General features: G+C 41.1%; 1 protein-coding gene across 2 annotated transcripts in view; it reads right to left on the bottom strand.

Moving 5' to 3' along the window:
* Positions 1-18,210, bottom strand: part of E2F5 (E2F transcription factor 5) — a 24,797-nt gene extending 6,587 nt beyond the window's left edge. The window contains exons 1-3 of one of the 2 annotated variants that reach the window (XM_026495815.4): positions 17,686-18,210; positions 1,715-1,824; positions 608-769 (exon numbers count right to left, since the gene is read on the bottom strand). In XM_026495815.4, the coding sequence (XP_026351600.1) occupies positions 608-769; positions 1,715-1,824; positions 17,686-17,919 (506 nt within the window). In that variant the 5' untranslated portion in view covers positions 17,920-18,210. The remainder of the gene's footprint in view (positions 1-607; positions 770-1,714; positions 1,825-17,685) is intronic. The other variant, XM_026495814.4, reaches the window with a different exon arrangement.

Genomic DNA, 18,210 nt, shown 5'->3' with positions numbered 1-18,210 from the left:
GCAAATCGAGAGAATCAGTGGTATTTACGAGAACAGTGATTTTTAAGAAACACATGAAGTATATCACTAATTTTTTTCTCCCACATAATATGATAAATACATCAGCCTTGGTCCCCAACCTCAAGTAGGTACTATCTTTGAGTTAATATTAGGCAGAAAGTATCCTGGATTGACTGCAGGCCCATGATATTTTATTTTCAAGCCAAAATTAATTTTTCAAAACTTGGAGAGTTACTGAATTTTTACCACTTCAGAACGACCATAATTATTTAAATATACCTATGCATTTAACAATGACTTTAATATTCAGCGACCCCCTAAGCACACTTTAGGCTAGCATATCACGTCCTATCAATGGTAGACTGAAAGTAGATGAATTTTTTTTCTCAATGCAACACAGGATAATGTTAATAGATGTATTAGTAGCTTAAGAGGTAAAAACTTTTCAAATATTAGTATAAATTATTAGAATGATATTGTAAAATTAAAATATTATATTCACTTATAAAACTTTTTAAAACACTAGAATAAAGTAACTGATCTTCAGACTGGAAAATGTATAAATACAAATTCTATGGCTATATGCGTAACTTATTTAAAAGGATATCTATTATTAATGGAGTCGTCCATCACATTTTTGATGCTTTGCTGTAGCCACAACTTCTGCTGATCGAGTTCTCTTTCCTTCAGTTCTAGATCTTCAATTTCAGCTTTAAGATATCTTAATCTATCTATGACTTCTTTAGTATTACAGCCAGCACCTACGCCTCTTAAAAACATATGAGAATTAATATTTCCCGTATCAAGCCCAGGTTAACATCGCTTAATTTTTATAGTAATAAAAACTCACTTAGTAATTTATTCTAGACAAAAATCTTTATAATCTTCTAAAAATCAAGCATTAAAATCCTTAGAAAATGTAAACATATCCCTGAATATATTTGCTTAGAAAATTTACTGGCAAGAACAATCAAATTATAAAAATTCTCAATGCTTTTGCCATCCAGAAAATGAAAATTTTTATCAAGTCCAAAAAGAGTTCTCAGTATGTTCTAGAATGGTGTTTGTCATCTGAAAGGCCAGGCTAGTGACTGGGGCCAAAAAGATGTCAAAGCTGAACAGTCACACCTGGAAGTGTCATGACATAGACTAAGATGCTGGTAAAATAAATTACAAGCTTTTAAAACTTTGGTGAGATTCTGGCTTCAAAACAAAACAAAACAAAACAAAATATTAAGGCCAAAGATGGGGACAAATTTGCAGAACAGAAAGCATTTTTTACATTCAAACATAAAACCATACACCAGTTAACAAATGACAATATGCACTGCAATCAACTACCATATGTAAGGTACATATTCTGTATACAGGACACAGTTCCTATTCTTCAGGAGTTTACGTTAGTTGGGCGGTTAAAGGGATTAATAATACAACGCAGTATGCAGCGTGTGCCGAACAAGTGACTTGAGGGAGAAAGGGAGATGTGAATTTTCCGAGTGTAAATCAAGCAGTGGACAGAGTAAGGGAGCATGCCAACACAGGAGTGACATATACAGAGGCCCAGAGCGGTGTCCAGGGAAAGACAAGGGGCCTGGTGAGACTAAAGGGCCAAGAGAGAGGATTTAGGAGAGCTAAACAGTAGAAAAGTCAGATTTTACAGAGCATTAGGAAGAAAAATAAAGGTTTTAGAGTAGGGCACTGGTTTGTAACTTACTTCCATTGTATGCTATTTTTTGACTTTTTTTCAATCAGGTCAATTCCCTCCAAGACATTGGTGATATCGTAAATTCTTCTTTTTTGTCTCACAGCCAAAGTATCTGCAGCCTGTTTTTAAAAAGGGGAGAGGGGGAGGCAAAGGACAATGAAATAAAGGACAATTCATATTTTAAAGCCAAAAAGGGTTGATTATTAAGTTCACAGCATGACAGCCCAATCCCAAATTTGAGCTGGTCAGTTGCTTGGGAACAATAGGTGGGTATGTTCAAAGCAGCTCTCAAACATTGCAAATACCAAAGAAATTATTCCATTTAAAAGCCAGCAGATGTTAGAGTGGGGAAAAAATACATGAAGGGTCATGACACAAAGCCCACAGAAATAAAAGAACACAATAAGAATACTTCATGTCACCTTATGGACTAATCCCAAGGAGGAGTACTAATTGTCTACCCATGTCACTTCCTATTTTATTTCTCTGTTCATAAACAGTTTTGTCTAAAAACAGCCTTAATTGTTTTTTGAAACTTTGAAAAATTATATCTCAGCAACCCGTTAATAATTAAGTCTAGAGACTTGGGGGAAATTCTAGATTATACATACACTTGTACTACCGAAATATACTATCTACATTTTTTAAACTCACAATGAAAATGGAGGAGTGAATCATGCCATCCCAACATAAAGTATAAATTCAACAAGAAATTAAAATCTACAGCACAAAGTTGGGGTACCAGCAAATATAATACAAAAGCTTGGTAGTTTGACTCAACAAAAGTAAGGTCAACAAAAATATTTCATGCTACCATGTTATGAATAAATGCAGGAATGCTACACTGTTTCTCTAATTGGTTCCCACTCACATTTATGAGCTATATTCCCCAATGGGATAGACAGAACCCTAAAAAAGAGGTTATCCTACAGTTCTTTTTCAGGGTGCATTAGACAATAACCTATCTTGAATGTGGAGTCACATTGAGACTAAGAGTGATAAGAGTCATGGTAGCAATGAAAAAACACATTTATGTCCTTACTGACAAAATTCAGCACATTATCCAAATTAATGAACAGAATTTAGTTTCATATAATTGCTTACCAGCTCTCTCAAGGCATCACTACTTTCTTGATTCTTTAAAAACACAGGCCACACACACACACACACACACACACACACACACACACACACAATCCAGGGCAGCATATTATTTGCAATCTGGACCTTCTCTCTACAGGAGCAAGTGTGACCAAGTTCACAGGCATTTAATGTCGATTTTATCAATCCATTTACTGTGCTACCAAAATACCAGGTTACCACAGTTCAATTAATCATTCAGGTCTTCAGGAAGGGGATTCATGCCTCAATCAGTGGACCAGGAGAATAAGTAAGATGTGGCAGAAAGAATGAAGAAGCAGAAACTGAGGCTCTGAGTCCCCAGCTCTGACTAGTTTGGTTCCATCTCTTCTAGAGAACCAGAAAATTAAAAGTAGGACTAGGCAGGACTAGGCATGGTTTCATTGATCTCCTCTTCCCTTGTACTTAGCAATTTCCTTCCTGTTTTATCGACCTTCATAAAGTTGCTTGAGTTTGAGGCAGTTTTTCTCCTCCTGCAAAGTTAACTGTAAAAATCTGAAGTTGAGGATTCATCTCTCCCTTCCCTCCGAAGAGGCCTTCTTGAGAAGTAACCCAGAGCACTTCAAGCCCGTTCTAATTATCCGTATCCATGTACTCACAAAAGCCTTCACAACCATAGCAAGAGCTCGCCGATAGGGTATTAGGACATGTTTGTATGAACCAGACTGCAAGAGCTATCCAAGGTCATCAGGCAAAGAGCCATCAGAGCTCACTTTTAGATCAAAATGTTTTAAAGTTTATAATCTATTCATAATTTATTACTGTTTAACATTACAAATTTCAGTCCTTTATTTCCAAAACTAAACATTATTTCTTAAATGCTTTCCTATTTAAGTATATAAACACATAAATGACCAGCACGTACAGAACGTTATCACTTAAAAAGGCTCTCCAGGAGGTTTTTCTTTCAGCGGCCCCATCATTCTTTGGACATTAGGTTCTGGAGTTCCAGCACACAGAGATCCAATCCCAGCACCGCCACTTCCTATCTTCAGCTGGTCTCAGACTCATGAAGCCTCATTTCCTTTTTTGTAAAATGGAGTAATAATATATCTGCATTGTGGGGATTAAACCAGATAATCTTAGCACAATGTCTGCTGCATAATGAATACTTCAATGCTGGAAAGTAATAGCTTCATCAACAAATACAGGTTGAAGGAGTGGATCATGGATGAGATTTAGAGTTTGTGTGTATACGGACCTATCCCATTTTATACAGTGTTTCGAAAAGCTGTGTGAATTCTTAAAGTTTTATGAAGTAATTCAAGACATCATACTCAATAGAATTATACAGTGAATCACCACCAGCAGCAGCCTCATTCATTCGTTTAGCATCTATGACGTGCCAGGCTTGTTCTGTGTCATACGGGTAGAGTAGTAACAGAACAAAGTCCCTGCCCTCAAAGAGGGGGAAGGAGTTAATAATATGCAAATCATTATGTTAGGAGGAATGCGTGTAGGGGCTATACTTCATAGAATTTTAACGCTCCCTGAATAAGGTGGCATTTGAATTGAATGGAGAAGTGACCCTGGAGAACATCTGACAGGAAGCAGCAAGTGCACAGGCTCTGAGGTGGGAATATGCTTACTTTCTTCCAGGAAAGACAGGGAGCCAGTGTGACCAGAACAGTGAGTGAGAGGGAGAACAATGAGAGAAAGGGGGGAGGGGAGGAGAGGAGGGAGACAGGAGGAGTGGGGGAGGGAGCGAGAGGTAGAGATAAAGAGGATAACACTGGATAGCAAGGGGCCAGGTCACTGGGGTCTGGCAGGCCATTGTGAAGACTTCAGTTCTTACTCCCAGCAAAATGGAAAGCCACTGGAAGGCTTCAAGCACATGGTGATTTGATGCCATGTTTTAAAAGGTTCTCTCTGGCTGTTCTGGGTAGGAAGAAAGAGGCTAGTGAGAAAGAAAATGGCAACAATCCATTTGAGAGATGGCAGTGGCTTGGATGAAGGAGTAGATGTGGACGTTGTGAGAAATGGTGAGATTTGGGATACATTCTGAAGGTGTAGTAAGCAGTAGATCCAGAGAGCAGAGTCAAGGTAACTGCGCAAGTTTTTGACATGAGCAACTGGAGATGAGGAAGACTGCAGAAGAACAGGTTCGAGGCACTAGATATCAGGAACTTGGCTTTGGATAATCTGACCTCCAAGGGGAGAAGCTCAGAAGACCACCGGACATGAGAGTGTGCGGGTTAGCAGGGAAGTCCAAGCTAGAGATACAATTTCAGTAGTCACAAGTAAATAGACATTTTAGGTCACAGGATGGAATGCATTGGATTCACCTAAGGAGATAAGAATAGAAAGAGAAAATGTCTAAGGGTTGACCCCAGGGTACTCCACTGGTAAAGATCTGGGACATGAGCAACTTGACACTGAAGTAAGAGAAATAGAAAGTGGAGTCTTGGAAGCCAAGGGAAGAGTGTAAGAAAGAGTGAACCGGTCAAGTACCACTGTCAGGGTAAGTCAGATGAGCAGTGAGACCTGATCATGGATTTGACTTTGGCAAGTCACTGGTGACCTTGGTCCAAACTGTCTTGGTGGAGTAATGGAGTCAAAGCCTTAAGCCTTAATGGAGAGATTCCAACAAAGTGTGGAAGGAAAGCTACAGCAGACAATTCTTTTGAAGAATTCTGATGCAAAGATGAACAGAAGAAGAATGGGCCAGTAGCTGTAGGGGATTGTGGGGTCCCTCCAGGATGTTTTTCCCCCCTTCCTTTCTCTTTTCTTTTAAAGACGGGAGCTAATTCAACATGTAAGTTATGCTGATAAGAACCATCTAGTAACGGGGGAAGAAGGATAATTAACCATGCGGGAGAAGGGACTGCTGTAGGTAGGCAAGGGAGAATGTGAATCAGAGGGGCTAAGGATTAGCCTTAGATAATAAGAACAGGGCATATTAATAACTGCATTCCAGCCTAGTGCCCGGTGCAAATGTAGGTACGAAAACAGACAAGGTAGGGGGAGAGTTTAGACATTTCCTTCTCGTTGCTTTCTATTCTCTTGTAAGTGGAGGTTGGTGGCGGGGGCGGAGTGGGGGGTGAAGAGGGGAGGGGATGGTTAATGGTTTAGAAGAAAGATGAAATATTCATCTAGGAGAGTTAGAGAGTACTGTAGAAGCAATGCTGGACCCAATCTCAGTCCTCTTGAAGTTAGTCGCTATGAATTTAAACTGAGACCCATGAGCATCGGTGTGCACTTTTCTCCAGCCCTGGAGAACAGCCTGGGTACTGACAAGGGGCAGGCAGAGAGCAAAATGGATACTTCCTCAACCCATGTTGCCACATGGCTATTGAATAAACGCACATGTGCATGCAACAAATTTGCTTCAGAGGTTACATTTGCTATTATAGATTTGACCTATAAAACACAAAGGAAACATCTATTTGTACCAAACCAACTCAGTCTGGGGGGGGGGGGGGAATAAACAACCCTCTGAAAGAAATACATCTCCCCTCCGAATATTAAATCCTTTTCTAAAAATATGTCACCAGTTGCAAACAGAGCGGTATCTATATGTGGAACAAAATTAAAGCTTATGATGCTTTTTAGAGGTGGGTAAGATAAATCAGGAGAACTGAGAGATCGCATGCAAGTGCTAAAAAGGGCTTTAAGAATTTCCTGGCCCCACCCCTTCACTTTAACAAATGAGTCCACTAAGACCCAATGTCAGCTCCGGGGGAGGGAGAGAGATTATGTGGTAGGTTTATTTGAGTTAAGATTAGCTGCAGCTCACTTGTTCAACAATGTTCTGATGGAGCATGATGTTGCATTCAAACGCGCTAACATACAAACAATAACTGTGGGAAACATCCCGTCTTTCAGGTTCTCCATCTGCAAAGCAGGTACTTTTTCTTCCAGGACCATAAGCGTCAACACATGTGTACTCAAATGTTTCCGCTACTGTGCTTCGGAAGCTAACACTACAGTAAGCGGGGCCAGGATCCAAAAGTAAAAAATGTGCCATGGAAACACTATCTAAAGTCAATTAGCTATATACCCATGTGCACAGATGATAGGATGCTGACAATAAGGTGCAAAGAACCCAAGTGACGCTCCCAGAGTGCCCATAAAATATTTTTAAAATTTTTTAAAAACTGAGGGAACTCACTTTCTCCTGTGCCATATGGTATTTTCCATCGCTCTATCTTATGATAAGGTTTGGATTATTAGCTAATTTCAAATACTGTTAAAGATAATTAACTTATAGAATGTCTGATTTCAAATCACAGTTAAGGACCATTTATAAGCCAGTAATGGGAAAACTGTGTAATAGGATCTTCCAAAGAATATTACCTAATATAATGCTCACACCATTTTGTAAAGTAGGTACCATTCTCCTCATTTAATAAGATACAGACTCATAAAGCTAATGGATAATCAAATGGAATTTGACATTAATTATATATTCATGAAATAAGTTTGTGGCAAAACATTTTCAAATGGGCCCTGTAACTTCAAGATTTTAAATAAGTCAAAATTCCCAAGCTAAAAAAATTGCACTGAATAAGCAATTTAAGCACCACTGGTACTTGTAACAAAAGAATTGTATAATATCTAAGGCTGTGGGTAACACCTTGTGTTAGAGAATGAGGTATAAAAATGGAAACAGTCCCGTACGGTAAAGTGTTATAAGAGGTTGAAAAAAAGAGAGATTACTTAAGGTGGAGGCAAAAAGGAAAGTTCCTGGAAGAGGCTGCTATGTGCTTTCAATGGGTCTACAGGGGACGTTAAATCAATAAGGAAATTAAATACCAAAAATAAAGCAATAACTTTACGGATACAAAGGCCTCCCTCAAAAAGCAGCACGAAGCACACAGTATTTTGATTCCTACTCAGTTTCCTGCCCCAAAGAAATTCCTCCTACGAAAACCTCCAGGGCCTTTGCTACCCCAAACTGTCATTCCTAAATATGATATTCATATATATGTAGCAATATTTTTGAAATGCGTAAACTTTAAAGTTGTTCTCATTTTTATGTTTAATCTGTGTTTATTGCAGTATAGTTGACATACAATAACCTATTAGTTTCAAGTGTACAACTTAGTGATTCAACACTGATACATGTTGTGATCACCATGTTAAACCTAGCTACCACCTGGCACCACACAAAGTTGTTACATATTATTAACTATATTCCCGTTATACTTCGTATTCCTCTGTCATTTATTTTATAACTTGAAGCTTGAACCTTTTAATAATCCCTTCATATGCTTATATAAAGAAACTTGTTGTACTGTTTTACTCAAGTCACCAAAGATTACTCAGAAGAAAAAAGAAGATATATATATTTTTTAAAGATTTTATTTATTTATTCAACAGAGACAGAGACAGCCAGTGAGAGAGGGAACACAAGCAGGGGGAGTGGGAGAGGAAGAAGCAGGCTCATAGCGGAGGAGCCTGACGTGGGGCTCGATCCCATAACGCCGGGATCACGCCCTGAGCCGAAGACAGACGCTTAACCGCTGTGCCACCCAGGCGCCCCAAAAGAAGATATTTGATAAAGTACCTATTTAAGTCGGAAAAGCCTGCTGAACCTGAAATCTATAAATTGCAAACTCTAGATTACTTTGTCTAAGTCTTCAACTGCTTTGGGAATTCTCTTCTCATAAGTACTAGCTTTTTAAAACAAGAGCAAAATTAAGGGGCATCTGCCATCCTATCACTTGGATTTGCCTCGGCACATTTTGCATCACCCTGCTGCTGGCTGGCTCATTAGTGAGAGGCACGGGCTCTGGGGTAGGCCTGCTTACTAACTTTATGACCCTGGGCAAGTTACTTAGCCTCTCTGTGCCTCCATTTCCCGATCTGTATGACTGTTTTTTTTTTTTTTTTTAAGATTTTATTTATTTATTTGACAGAGAGAGACAGCCAGTGAGAGAGGGAACACAGGCAGGGGGAGTGGGAGAGGAAGAAGCAGGCTCATAGCGGAGGAGCCTGACGTGGGGCTCGATCCCATAACGCCGGGATCACGCCCTGAGCCGAAGACAGACGCTTAACCGCTGTGCCACCCAGGCGCCCCAAAAGAAGATATTTGATAAAGTACCTATTTAAGTCGGAAAAGCCTGCTGAACCTGAAATCTATAAATTGCAAACTCTAGATTACTTTGTCTAAGTCTTCAACTGCTTTGGGAATTCTCTTCTCATAAGTACTAGCTTTTTAAAACAAGAGCAAAATTAAGGGGCATCTGCCATCCTATCACTTGGATTTGCCTCGGCACATTTTGCATCACCCTGCTGCTGGCTGGCTCATTAGTGAGAGGCACGGGCTCTGGGGTAGGCCTGCTTACTAACTTTATGACCCTGGGCAAGTTACTTAGCCTCTCTGTGCCTCCATTTCCCGATCTGTATGACTGTTTTTTTTTTTTTTTTAAGATTTTATTTATTTATTTGACAGAGAGAGACAGCCAGTGAGAGAGGGAACACAGCAGGGGAGTGGGAGTGGGAGAGGAAGAAGCAGGCTCCCAGCAGAGGAGCCTGACGTGGGGCCTGATCCCAGGACTCCCGGATCACGCCCTGAGCTGAAGGCAGACGCTTAATGACTGCGCCACCCAGGCGCCCCTGTATGACTGTTAAGATGCTGTTATGTGATGATTAAATGAGTATATCTGAAAACACTTAGAAGAGTGCCTGGCACATGGTAATCATTACAGTTGTGTTAGCTATTATCACTATTATTGATTCAATTTCTCCCCTAAAGTACTAAGAAAATTTTGTTCTTGGAAGGTGTATCATGGAACAAAATAGAACACCCCTACCTATCTCACTAACTTACTCACTTTAACACTTTAGAAGGTAGTCAAGCTCAATGAAGTAGGAAAAAAGGCTTCTGAAGAGCAAAAATAGATATAAAAATGTATATTTCACTACTCAAAACATTCATCCAATTTGGATCCTACTCACTCCTTCTTTTATATGATTCCTAACAGTTGGGCTATTTAAGTTCAATGTCCACGGGAGAAATGGAAGTACCATCTGGGATAGTGGGGAGGCACCTCGGAGCAATCAAGGGACAAGAGAGAAACTATAGAATGGACAAAAACTCACAAAGCAGACAAAGCTGAGGCCACTGGACAAGACAGCAATTCAACACGGAAAAGCCTTGAGGCAGGGCGCCTGCGTGGCTCAGTGCGTTACACGCCTGCCTTTGGTTCCCGTCTTAATCCCGGGGTCCTGGGATGGAGCCCCATGTAGGGCTCCCCGCTCAGGCCTGGACCTCATCAGAGGAGGGAGGGCCAGAGGAGGAAGTCTTGTAGGTGTTTGGATGTTGTTCTAAGTAGAGGAGCAACAAGACCCTGAATTCTACAATTCTTACGTGTATCAATGTCATCAGACTTGCTGAGTCCCTTAGGGCCCAGCTCAGCTCCCACCTGTTCCCTGCTTTGATGGCTCTCACATCACCAATCCCCAGGGCACACACAGTAGGTGCTTCGATACCCAGTAGGTGCTTCCGTTCCCTGACTTTTCTCTACAACTGGAAGCTGCAATCTGCTAAAGGAAGGGGCTGAGGCACACATTGGTTAACGCCTATTTGTTGAATGAGATGGGAAAAAGACCTAGAAACAACTATATACCTATCTATAAGAAAGGTTAATTCTGACTACTGTGATGGATGTAACTTGTGAGGCCATCACACATTATGTTTATAATTTGGAAAGATAAAAGTTTGACCTCGGCTATAAAAAAAATGTAACAAATTGAAGAAAGATCGAAAACCGAAGACAGTAGTTCTCTTTGGGTGATGGCATACTGGGTAGCTTTTATTTTAACCTATTTCTGAGCTTTCTACTATTTGTCTGTTACCTCAATAATTATACTGTAAGTTTAAAACAGTGATTAAGAAAAAAAATCCTCCCTTCCACAAACATATTAAGGTTAATATATAAAGAGAGAATAATTGGGAAAATTCAGTTTTAACTGGCAAAACCTGAAAAAACAATATATTTATAAAAAAATATTTCCTATATTAAAGAAACAGCATAGTACAATTCACACACCAACATAATGTGATCCATATCAATAGGCAACCCTATTCAAGCATTTCATTCCTTTAGCAGCTAACAAGTGCTTGACTTTAATAATTCATCCTTGGATTGTGATATTATTCTCAAAAACACCACTTTATGCCATTTAGTACTCTTGATATTAAAGTAGACTTTATCTGAAAATTATTACTTTCATTCCTAATTTCTTTTCTCTTTCTTTTTGCCTGGTAAGACCATAAACTTTCTGAGACCTCTGTTGGTAGGTTTCTTATAAACAATAGACGCCTGAATTCTTTTTCACCTAAACAACTTTATTCAAGGGGCACCTAGATGGCTCAGTCAGTTAAGTGTCCGACTCTGATTTCTGCTCAGGTTATGGTCTCAGGGTCTTGAGATCAAGCCCTGTGTCGGGGTCCGTGCTGGGCATGCAGCCTGCTTGGGATTCTCTCTCTCCCTCTCCCTCTGCCCCTCCTCTTCAGCCACTGTCACTCTCTCTCTCTCTCAAAAGAAAAATAGTAATAATTTTTTAAAAACCCAACTTTAATAAAAAGAGAAAGGAATTGAATACATTCACATGTAATATAGAAACAGGTTTCAATTATCACTCATTTGATGTATTTTGTGTGTTACGCTTTCCCAATGTTATCTTTTGTTCTTTTTCATAGACTTAAGCTGTGTTATTTTCCCCCCTTAAAATGAGATAGCATTTCAAAGTGTGTTTCTGGTCTGTTAATAGTTCCCTTTAAACTTTCAATAACATTCATATATGCTTAGCATGGTGGTTCAGGGCATCAACTCCGGTATCAGACCACCTGGACTTACATGTCACTCACTGTGGCTATTTTTTTACAGTAAGCTCTGCACCCAGTGTGGGGCTGAAACTCACAACCCTGAGATCAAGAGTCACATGCTCCACTGACGGAGCCAGCCAGGTGCCCCAAAAGCTTTTTTTAAAAAAGTAAGCTCTATGCCCAGTGTGGGGCTTGAACTACTATGGATAGTGACTGTCACTTAACCTCTGTACACCTCACTTTCCTACCAGCAAAAGGGAGATAATCTCTCCTTTATACTTTTAAGGATTGAGTGAGTTCATATGAGGAAAGCATCTGGCATAGTGCCAGTCATTTAGTACTAGTATTAATAATAACTTTTATTAGTGTCGTAGAGCTAGTCCCCTGAGAATTTTTTTCCCATCTAGCCAAGCATCTTGTATTGATGTTTAACAATTACAGATGTGTCCAGATCAGCTTTCTATGCATATTTAATAATTGTATTTTTTAGAGCAGACTTAGATTCACAGCAAAACCGAGCAGGAAGTACCGAGTTCCCATATGCCCCTGCTGCCACACGTGCATAGCCGCCCCCACTATCAGTATCCCTCACGGGAGTGGGGCGCTGGTTAAAACTGAAGAACCTACACTGACATGTCATTATCACTCCAAGTCCACAGTTAACATTGGGTGCATTCTTGGCGTTGTATATTCTATGGGTGTTGACAAATGTGTCATGACATGTGTCCACCATTACAGTGTCATACACAACAGTTTCACTAAAAATTCTCGGTGCTCTGCCCTCTCACTCTGGCAACCACAGATCTTTTACTGTCTCCATAGTTGTGCCTTTTCCAGGATGCTATATACTCAGGATTAATACAGTAAGTAGTCTTCTCATATCAGCTTCTCTCACTTAGTAATACACATTTAAAGTTCTTCCATGTCTTTTCTTGGCTTGATAGCTTTTTTTTTAAAGCATGGAATAGTATTCCATTGTCATAATGTGCTAGCTTATTTATCCATTCACCTACCAAAGGACGTCTTGGTTGCTTCCAAGTTTTGGCAATTACAAATAAAGCTGCTATACACATTCATGTGCGGGTAGATACAAGTTTCCAACTCAGCTGGGTAAAGACCAGGTAGTGTGACTGCTGAATCATATGGTAAGAATATGTTCAGTTTTCTAAAAACTGCCAGTCTTCCAAGGCAGCTGTACCATTCTGCATTCCCACCAGTAATGAAGGAGAGTCCCTGTTGTTCCACATTCTCGCCAGCCTTCAGTATTGCTTGTGTTTTGTGTTATCTTGCCATTCTAACAGGTATGTCATAGTATCTCGCGTTGTTTTATGTTTCTTTAATTTTGGTAAAATACACATGACATAAAATTTACCATCTTAACCATTTTTAAGTGTACAATTCAGTAGTTTTAAGTACATTCACACTGACATGCACAATTCTTCTCATCTGGCAAATTCTATATCCATAGTATTAGTTTGCTGGGACTGCCATAACAAAAGACCACAGACTGGGTGGCTTAAACAACAGAAATTTATTTTCTTACAGTTTTGGAGGCTAGAAGTCCAAAGTCAAGGTGTTGGCAAGTTTGGTTTCTTGAGAAGCCTCTCCCCTTGGCTGGCAGATGGTCACCCTTTCGTTGTGTCCTCACGTGGGCTTTTCTCTGGGGGGATGAATCCTGGTGTGTCCAAATTTCCCTTCTTCTAAGGACACCAGTCTGACTGGATTAGTGCCTATCCCAATGACTTAATTTTAACTTCATCATCTCTTTAAAGGCCCTATCTCCAAATATAGTCACATTGTCAGGTACAGAGGATTAGGGCTTCAACATATGGATTTTGAGAGGACTCAGTTCAGCCCACAACGTGTTGAACCATTAAACAATAACTTCCCATTCTTCCCTTCCCCCTAGCCCCTGGCAATCACTCTTCTATTTTGTCTCTATGAACGTGACTACTCTAGTTACTTCATGTAAGTGGAATCATACAGTATTTATCTTTTTGTAACTAGCATAATGTCTTCAAGGTTCATCTATGTTGTAGCATGTGTGAGAATTTCCTTCCTTTTTAAGGCTGAATAATCTTCCATTATACGTACATATCACATTTTGTTTATTTATTCATCTGTTGACAGACACTTGTATCGCTTCTATCTTTTGGCTTTTATGAATAATGCTATGAATATGGGGTATAGGATTATCTGTTTAAGACCCTGTTTCTAAATCTTTGGGGTATGGGGTGCCTGGGTGGCTCAGCCGTTAAGTGTCTGCCTTCAGCTCAGGTCATGATCCCAGAGTCCTGGGATCGAGCCCCGCATCAGGCTCCCTGCTTGGCGGGAAGCCTGCTTCTCTCTCTCACACTTCCCTTGCTTGTGTTCCCTCTCTCACTGACTCTCTCTGTCAAATAAATAAAATCTTAAAAAAAAAAAAATCTTTGGGGTATACACTCAAAAGTGAAACTGTCCTGAGAATTTTTAAGCATGCCCTAAAGTTCTGGCTGTCCTACTCATATATCTTTCCCTAGGCTAATCTTATCTTTATCCTGTGACACCAAATCTTTGCTTTGTGTCACATACTAAGGCCTTAGATTAAATTATTTATTTCTTCCAGGGCATGTATTAATTAGCTAACCATAAATGGGTATGAGTCAGGGCATGTATTAATTAGCTAATCATAAATGGGTATGAGTCAGGGACCCATGAGATAAGGAACATCATAAATATTTTATCATTTTAACCTAGGTATCATGCAGGCAATTTGTAACAGAAACAATTATAATACAATCTTAATCATGCTTTAAAATCCAAAGTGGCACCAAAATGACAATATATAGAAACTCAGTTAGCAATTATATTTAATAGGAATTTCCAAAACAACATATAGATAGTTGTGACTATCTTAACAGTTCTTTAAATTCTTCCGAAAAAGTAGAACCCTAGTTTAATTTGTGAAATAATGTGGAATTTGCCATCAATATCCTCATTTTTAAAAGAGGAGCTCAGGTCACCTGGGTGGCTCAGTAGGTTAGGCTTCTCACTCTTGATTTCAGCTCAGGTCATGATTTCAGGATCGTGAGATCAAGCCCCAAGTCCGGTCCATGTTTAGCATGGAGTCTGCTTGGGATTCTCTCTCTCCCTCTCCCACTGCTCCTTCCCGTGTTGCGTGGGTGCATGTGCTCATGCTCTCTCTCTCAAATAAATAAATAAATAAATAAATAAATAAATAAAACCTTAAAAAAAATTAAAGCAGGAGCTCGATACCTCCCTCTTTTGCCATGGGTAAAAGGATAAAAATAATCATGTGTTTTTCTTTAGAAGAAATATTCCATGTTCCTACACAGATGAAAAACTTAAATGAGAGAAGGTTTTGGTTTTTTCAAGGAATACTAAAAGGCAGTATAGCATAAGCAACAGAAAAATGGTCTACTTTCAGATCTTACTCTGTCACTTTCTACTGTGTGACACTGGGCAAGTTACTTAATGTATCAATTTTCTCATCCATGAAATAGGGATGTTAGGCCCAAATTTCCAAGTTGTTAAGAGGATAAAATTAGTTAATATATGTAAAAAGCCTGGAACAAACTCTCAATAAACGCTAGTTATTAGCAGCATAATTTGGCAAACCAGATAGCTTGAGAGGCATGAGGGATAATGTGTCATCTCAATGGAATAAACAGATGTAAATAAGCCACACCCACTTTAGTAAATAAGGCCATATAGTGTGGGTGTGGGAGATATGATATAAGTTTCACAAACCACTTTCAAGGTGTTTCTAATCCCTCCTGACTGTTAAGGTACACTCAAACAGCTTTATTAGAATTTATGTATTAAGCTACATCCTCAGGTATATTATGAAGCAAGATATAGCATATGTTCTTGTTTTTCAGTAGTAGATGTCATGGTTCACAATAAGAAACATCGTTGGAAAGATTTCACTGTAAGATTTTTATATAAATAAGATTTCACACATATATGTAAGTAAATGAAAAATATATGTAAATAAATATGTGTATTTTTCATGGACATGTGAAAAAGAATGATACTCAAAGTGCTCTTTAGGAGTAAAAAATCATTAACATAAAGAGACATAATGTTACTGCAGAAACCTTTGAAACTTTTAGGAAAGTTCCAGGATGAATCAAACAATGCTGCTCCCATAAATTAAACTCCACTTCCTACTCACTTTCTCTGTGACTTCTGGAGAACACGTGACTTTCAATGAAACAGGAGGAAGCCAAAGAATTTAAAGGCACGTAAGGCGAAGGTCCATCATATTCCCAGGTGAGTTGAGAAAGAAGCCCTCAAAGTTAAGCCCAGAGTTCAGCTGTATCTAGAAAACCCCAAACTTCCCTGATGCCCTTTACTGAAACCACAGGTTATTTACACAGTAAATTCAGGATACAACCCAATGTCTAGATTTTGCATAGCAATTTGCAAGCCATATTTTGTAACATCTCTGGCTTTCTCTGATGACTTCATGACTTCCTTTGAAATTCTTTAAACCGAATCCATTTTAGTTCTTGACAATCTAAATACTATATATATATATATATATATATATATATATATATATATATATGCTAAAAAGCACTTTCGGGGAGAAGAAAGGGAGGAAGCGAGGGAGGAAAAAGCTGTAGAAAGAACAAGGAATTTCCAGAGTTAGGGGGGAAATTCCAGGAATAAAAAAGAAGATAGTAGAAACTACTTGCCAACAAGCAAAATGCACACGTCATCCGAATTCAGATAATTTAATTCAACAATCACTTAATGATCACCTACTGTGCTCGGGGTAAGGAAAGGGCATTCAAAAATAAACATCACCCCCTAGCTACACTCAGGGGAGGGCCTCTAGCAGAAATCTTCAAGTCCCTGGGAGTCTTCCTCTCTACCTCCAGGGAGTATTACAGAATGTCTCCTGCCCAGATGCTCTTTCCCTTGCTCTACGCACAACCTTAATGATCCTAGTCACACTTTCAAAGCCAAGTAAGGTGGTCCCACTGGCACTCCCCTGGGTGCTGGGACCAATCAACAGTGTAAAATCAGATTTTGGATACTGGGAAAATGCCTAGGAGGGGTGTGCAGCCATTAATGACTCGTTATTAATTTTTATTTGTTTTTAAAGCTTTGGTTCTTACTTAAACTTGGTGCACTGGTTGAATTTTAATTCAATTAATCACATTCTCCTGTTCCTCAGCACTGTGGAATCCTTCCAAATCCTGCCTGAAACGGTTAAGTCATTTTGTTTAACCGAACAGCTTTTGATGCATGTTGTTGTTTGAAAAACTGTAGTAAAAGACGAAGCACACGTTCTCATGAAACAGTTTACTGAGCGCTTTCACCTCCTTGTGTCAAAGTTTCTAAAACATCCTTTCTGTGTGTTGGCAAATTTCACTTTTAGAAATCGGTATCAGATACCAAATTAAATAAAAAATCAAATACCCCCTCCCAATCATCAGGATGATGAAAAGAAGTGGGCAGTGAAGCGGGTTTTTGTTTTTGTTTTTGTTTTTTTTACTATTATTACTGGTATTATTTCAACGGGGACTGAGTGTGGAAAGTTCACTTTTCCCCCCTTTCATTCGGAAGAGGTGGCAAAATCGGGTTTTTTGTTTCGAACAACGGGAACACCGTCTCAACTAGAATAGACTACTAAAACCATCAATTCCCAACAGCAAAATCGATCCCCAGGTGTCTGCAGGCAAAGTACCCGGGTACCCCCTGCACCTCTGCCACAGGTGGACGCGGAGCAGCAAGGACCCTCGGTCGCCCTCGGGTTCCTGCGCCAGAAGCCACGCGGGCTCGCTCCAGGTCCTAGGCTCTTTGTCGAGAGCCCAGCGCGGCGCCGGGCCCTATTGGTTGTGCGGCCGATCGGGGCCATCCTGGTCCCTCGTCCCTCCCCCATCCCGGAGTCCTGGGCCTGGGCACCGGCCACATGGCCCTAGCTCTGGGGTCGCCCGGTCCCCGCGGGGCGCGTCCACACCACGCCGCCCGACCCACGCTTCAAGGGGGTGGGCTTCTTCGGAGGCCGCGGGCAACGAAGTCCGCCCCCATCCCCGCCTCCCGCTCTCACCGCTTTGAGATCCAGGACGCCGTCCTTGGCCTCCTGCAGCAGCGACACGAACTTGGTGGTGAGCAGCCCCAGGCTCTTCTCGTGCCTGCTGCTACCGCCTCCGCCGCCCCCGAGTTGAGGCGGCGGTGGCTGCTGCGGAGGCTGCGCCTGGGAAGGCTGCGGCTGCGGCCGCTGGCCCTGGCCCTGCCCCTGCGGCGCCTGCTGGCCCGAGCTCGCGGGCTCCGCCGCCGCCATCGCGTCCCCACGCCGCGGTGGTGCGGCCCCCGCGCGCAGCCGCTTGTCCGCCCCCGCCCGCGGCCACCTGCCGGGCCGGCTGTGCAGCGGCCGCTCCAGCCGCCGCCGGCCGAGAGCAGGACCAAGGGTCGCGGGCTCCTGCAACAACAGGTGCGCGCGCGGGGCCCACGGGACTCCGGGCGGCTGGGCGCGCCGGCCTCCGCCCCCTCCCCGAGCCCTGGAAGCGTGAATGAAGCCCACGACCGAGGGGAGGGGGAGTGGAAGCGAAGAGAAGGGGCAGCGAGGGGTGGG

The sequence above is a fragment of the Ursus arctos genome, unplaced genomic scaffold (assembly GCF_023065955.2).
Source record: "Ursus arctos isolate Adak ecotype North America unplaced genomic scaffold, UrsArc2.0 scaffold_6, whole genome shotgun sequence".
Classification (NCBI taxonomy): domain Eukaryota; kingdom Metazoa; phylum Chordata; class Mammalia; order Carnivora; family Ursidae; genus Ursus; species Ursus arctos.
The sequence above is the reverse complement of the archived record's forward strand: the minus strand, read 5'-3'. Positions and strand labels throughout refer to the sequence as shown.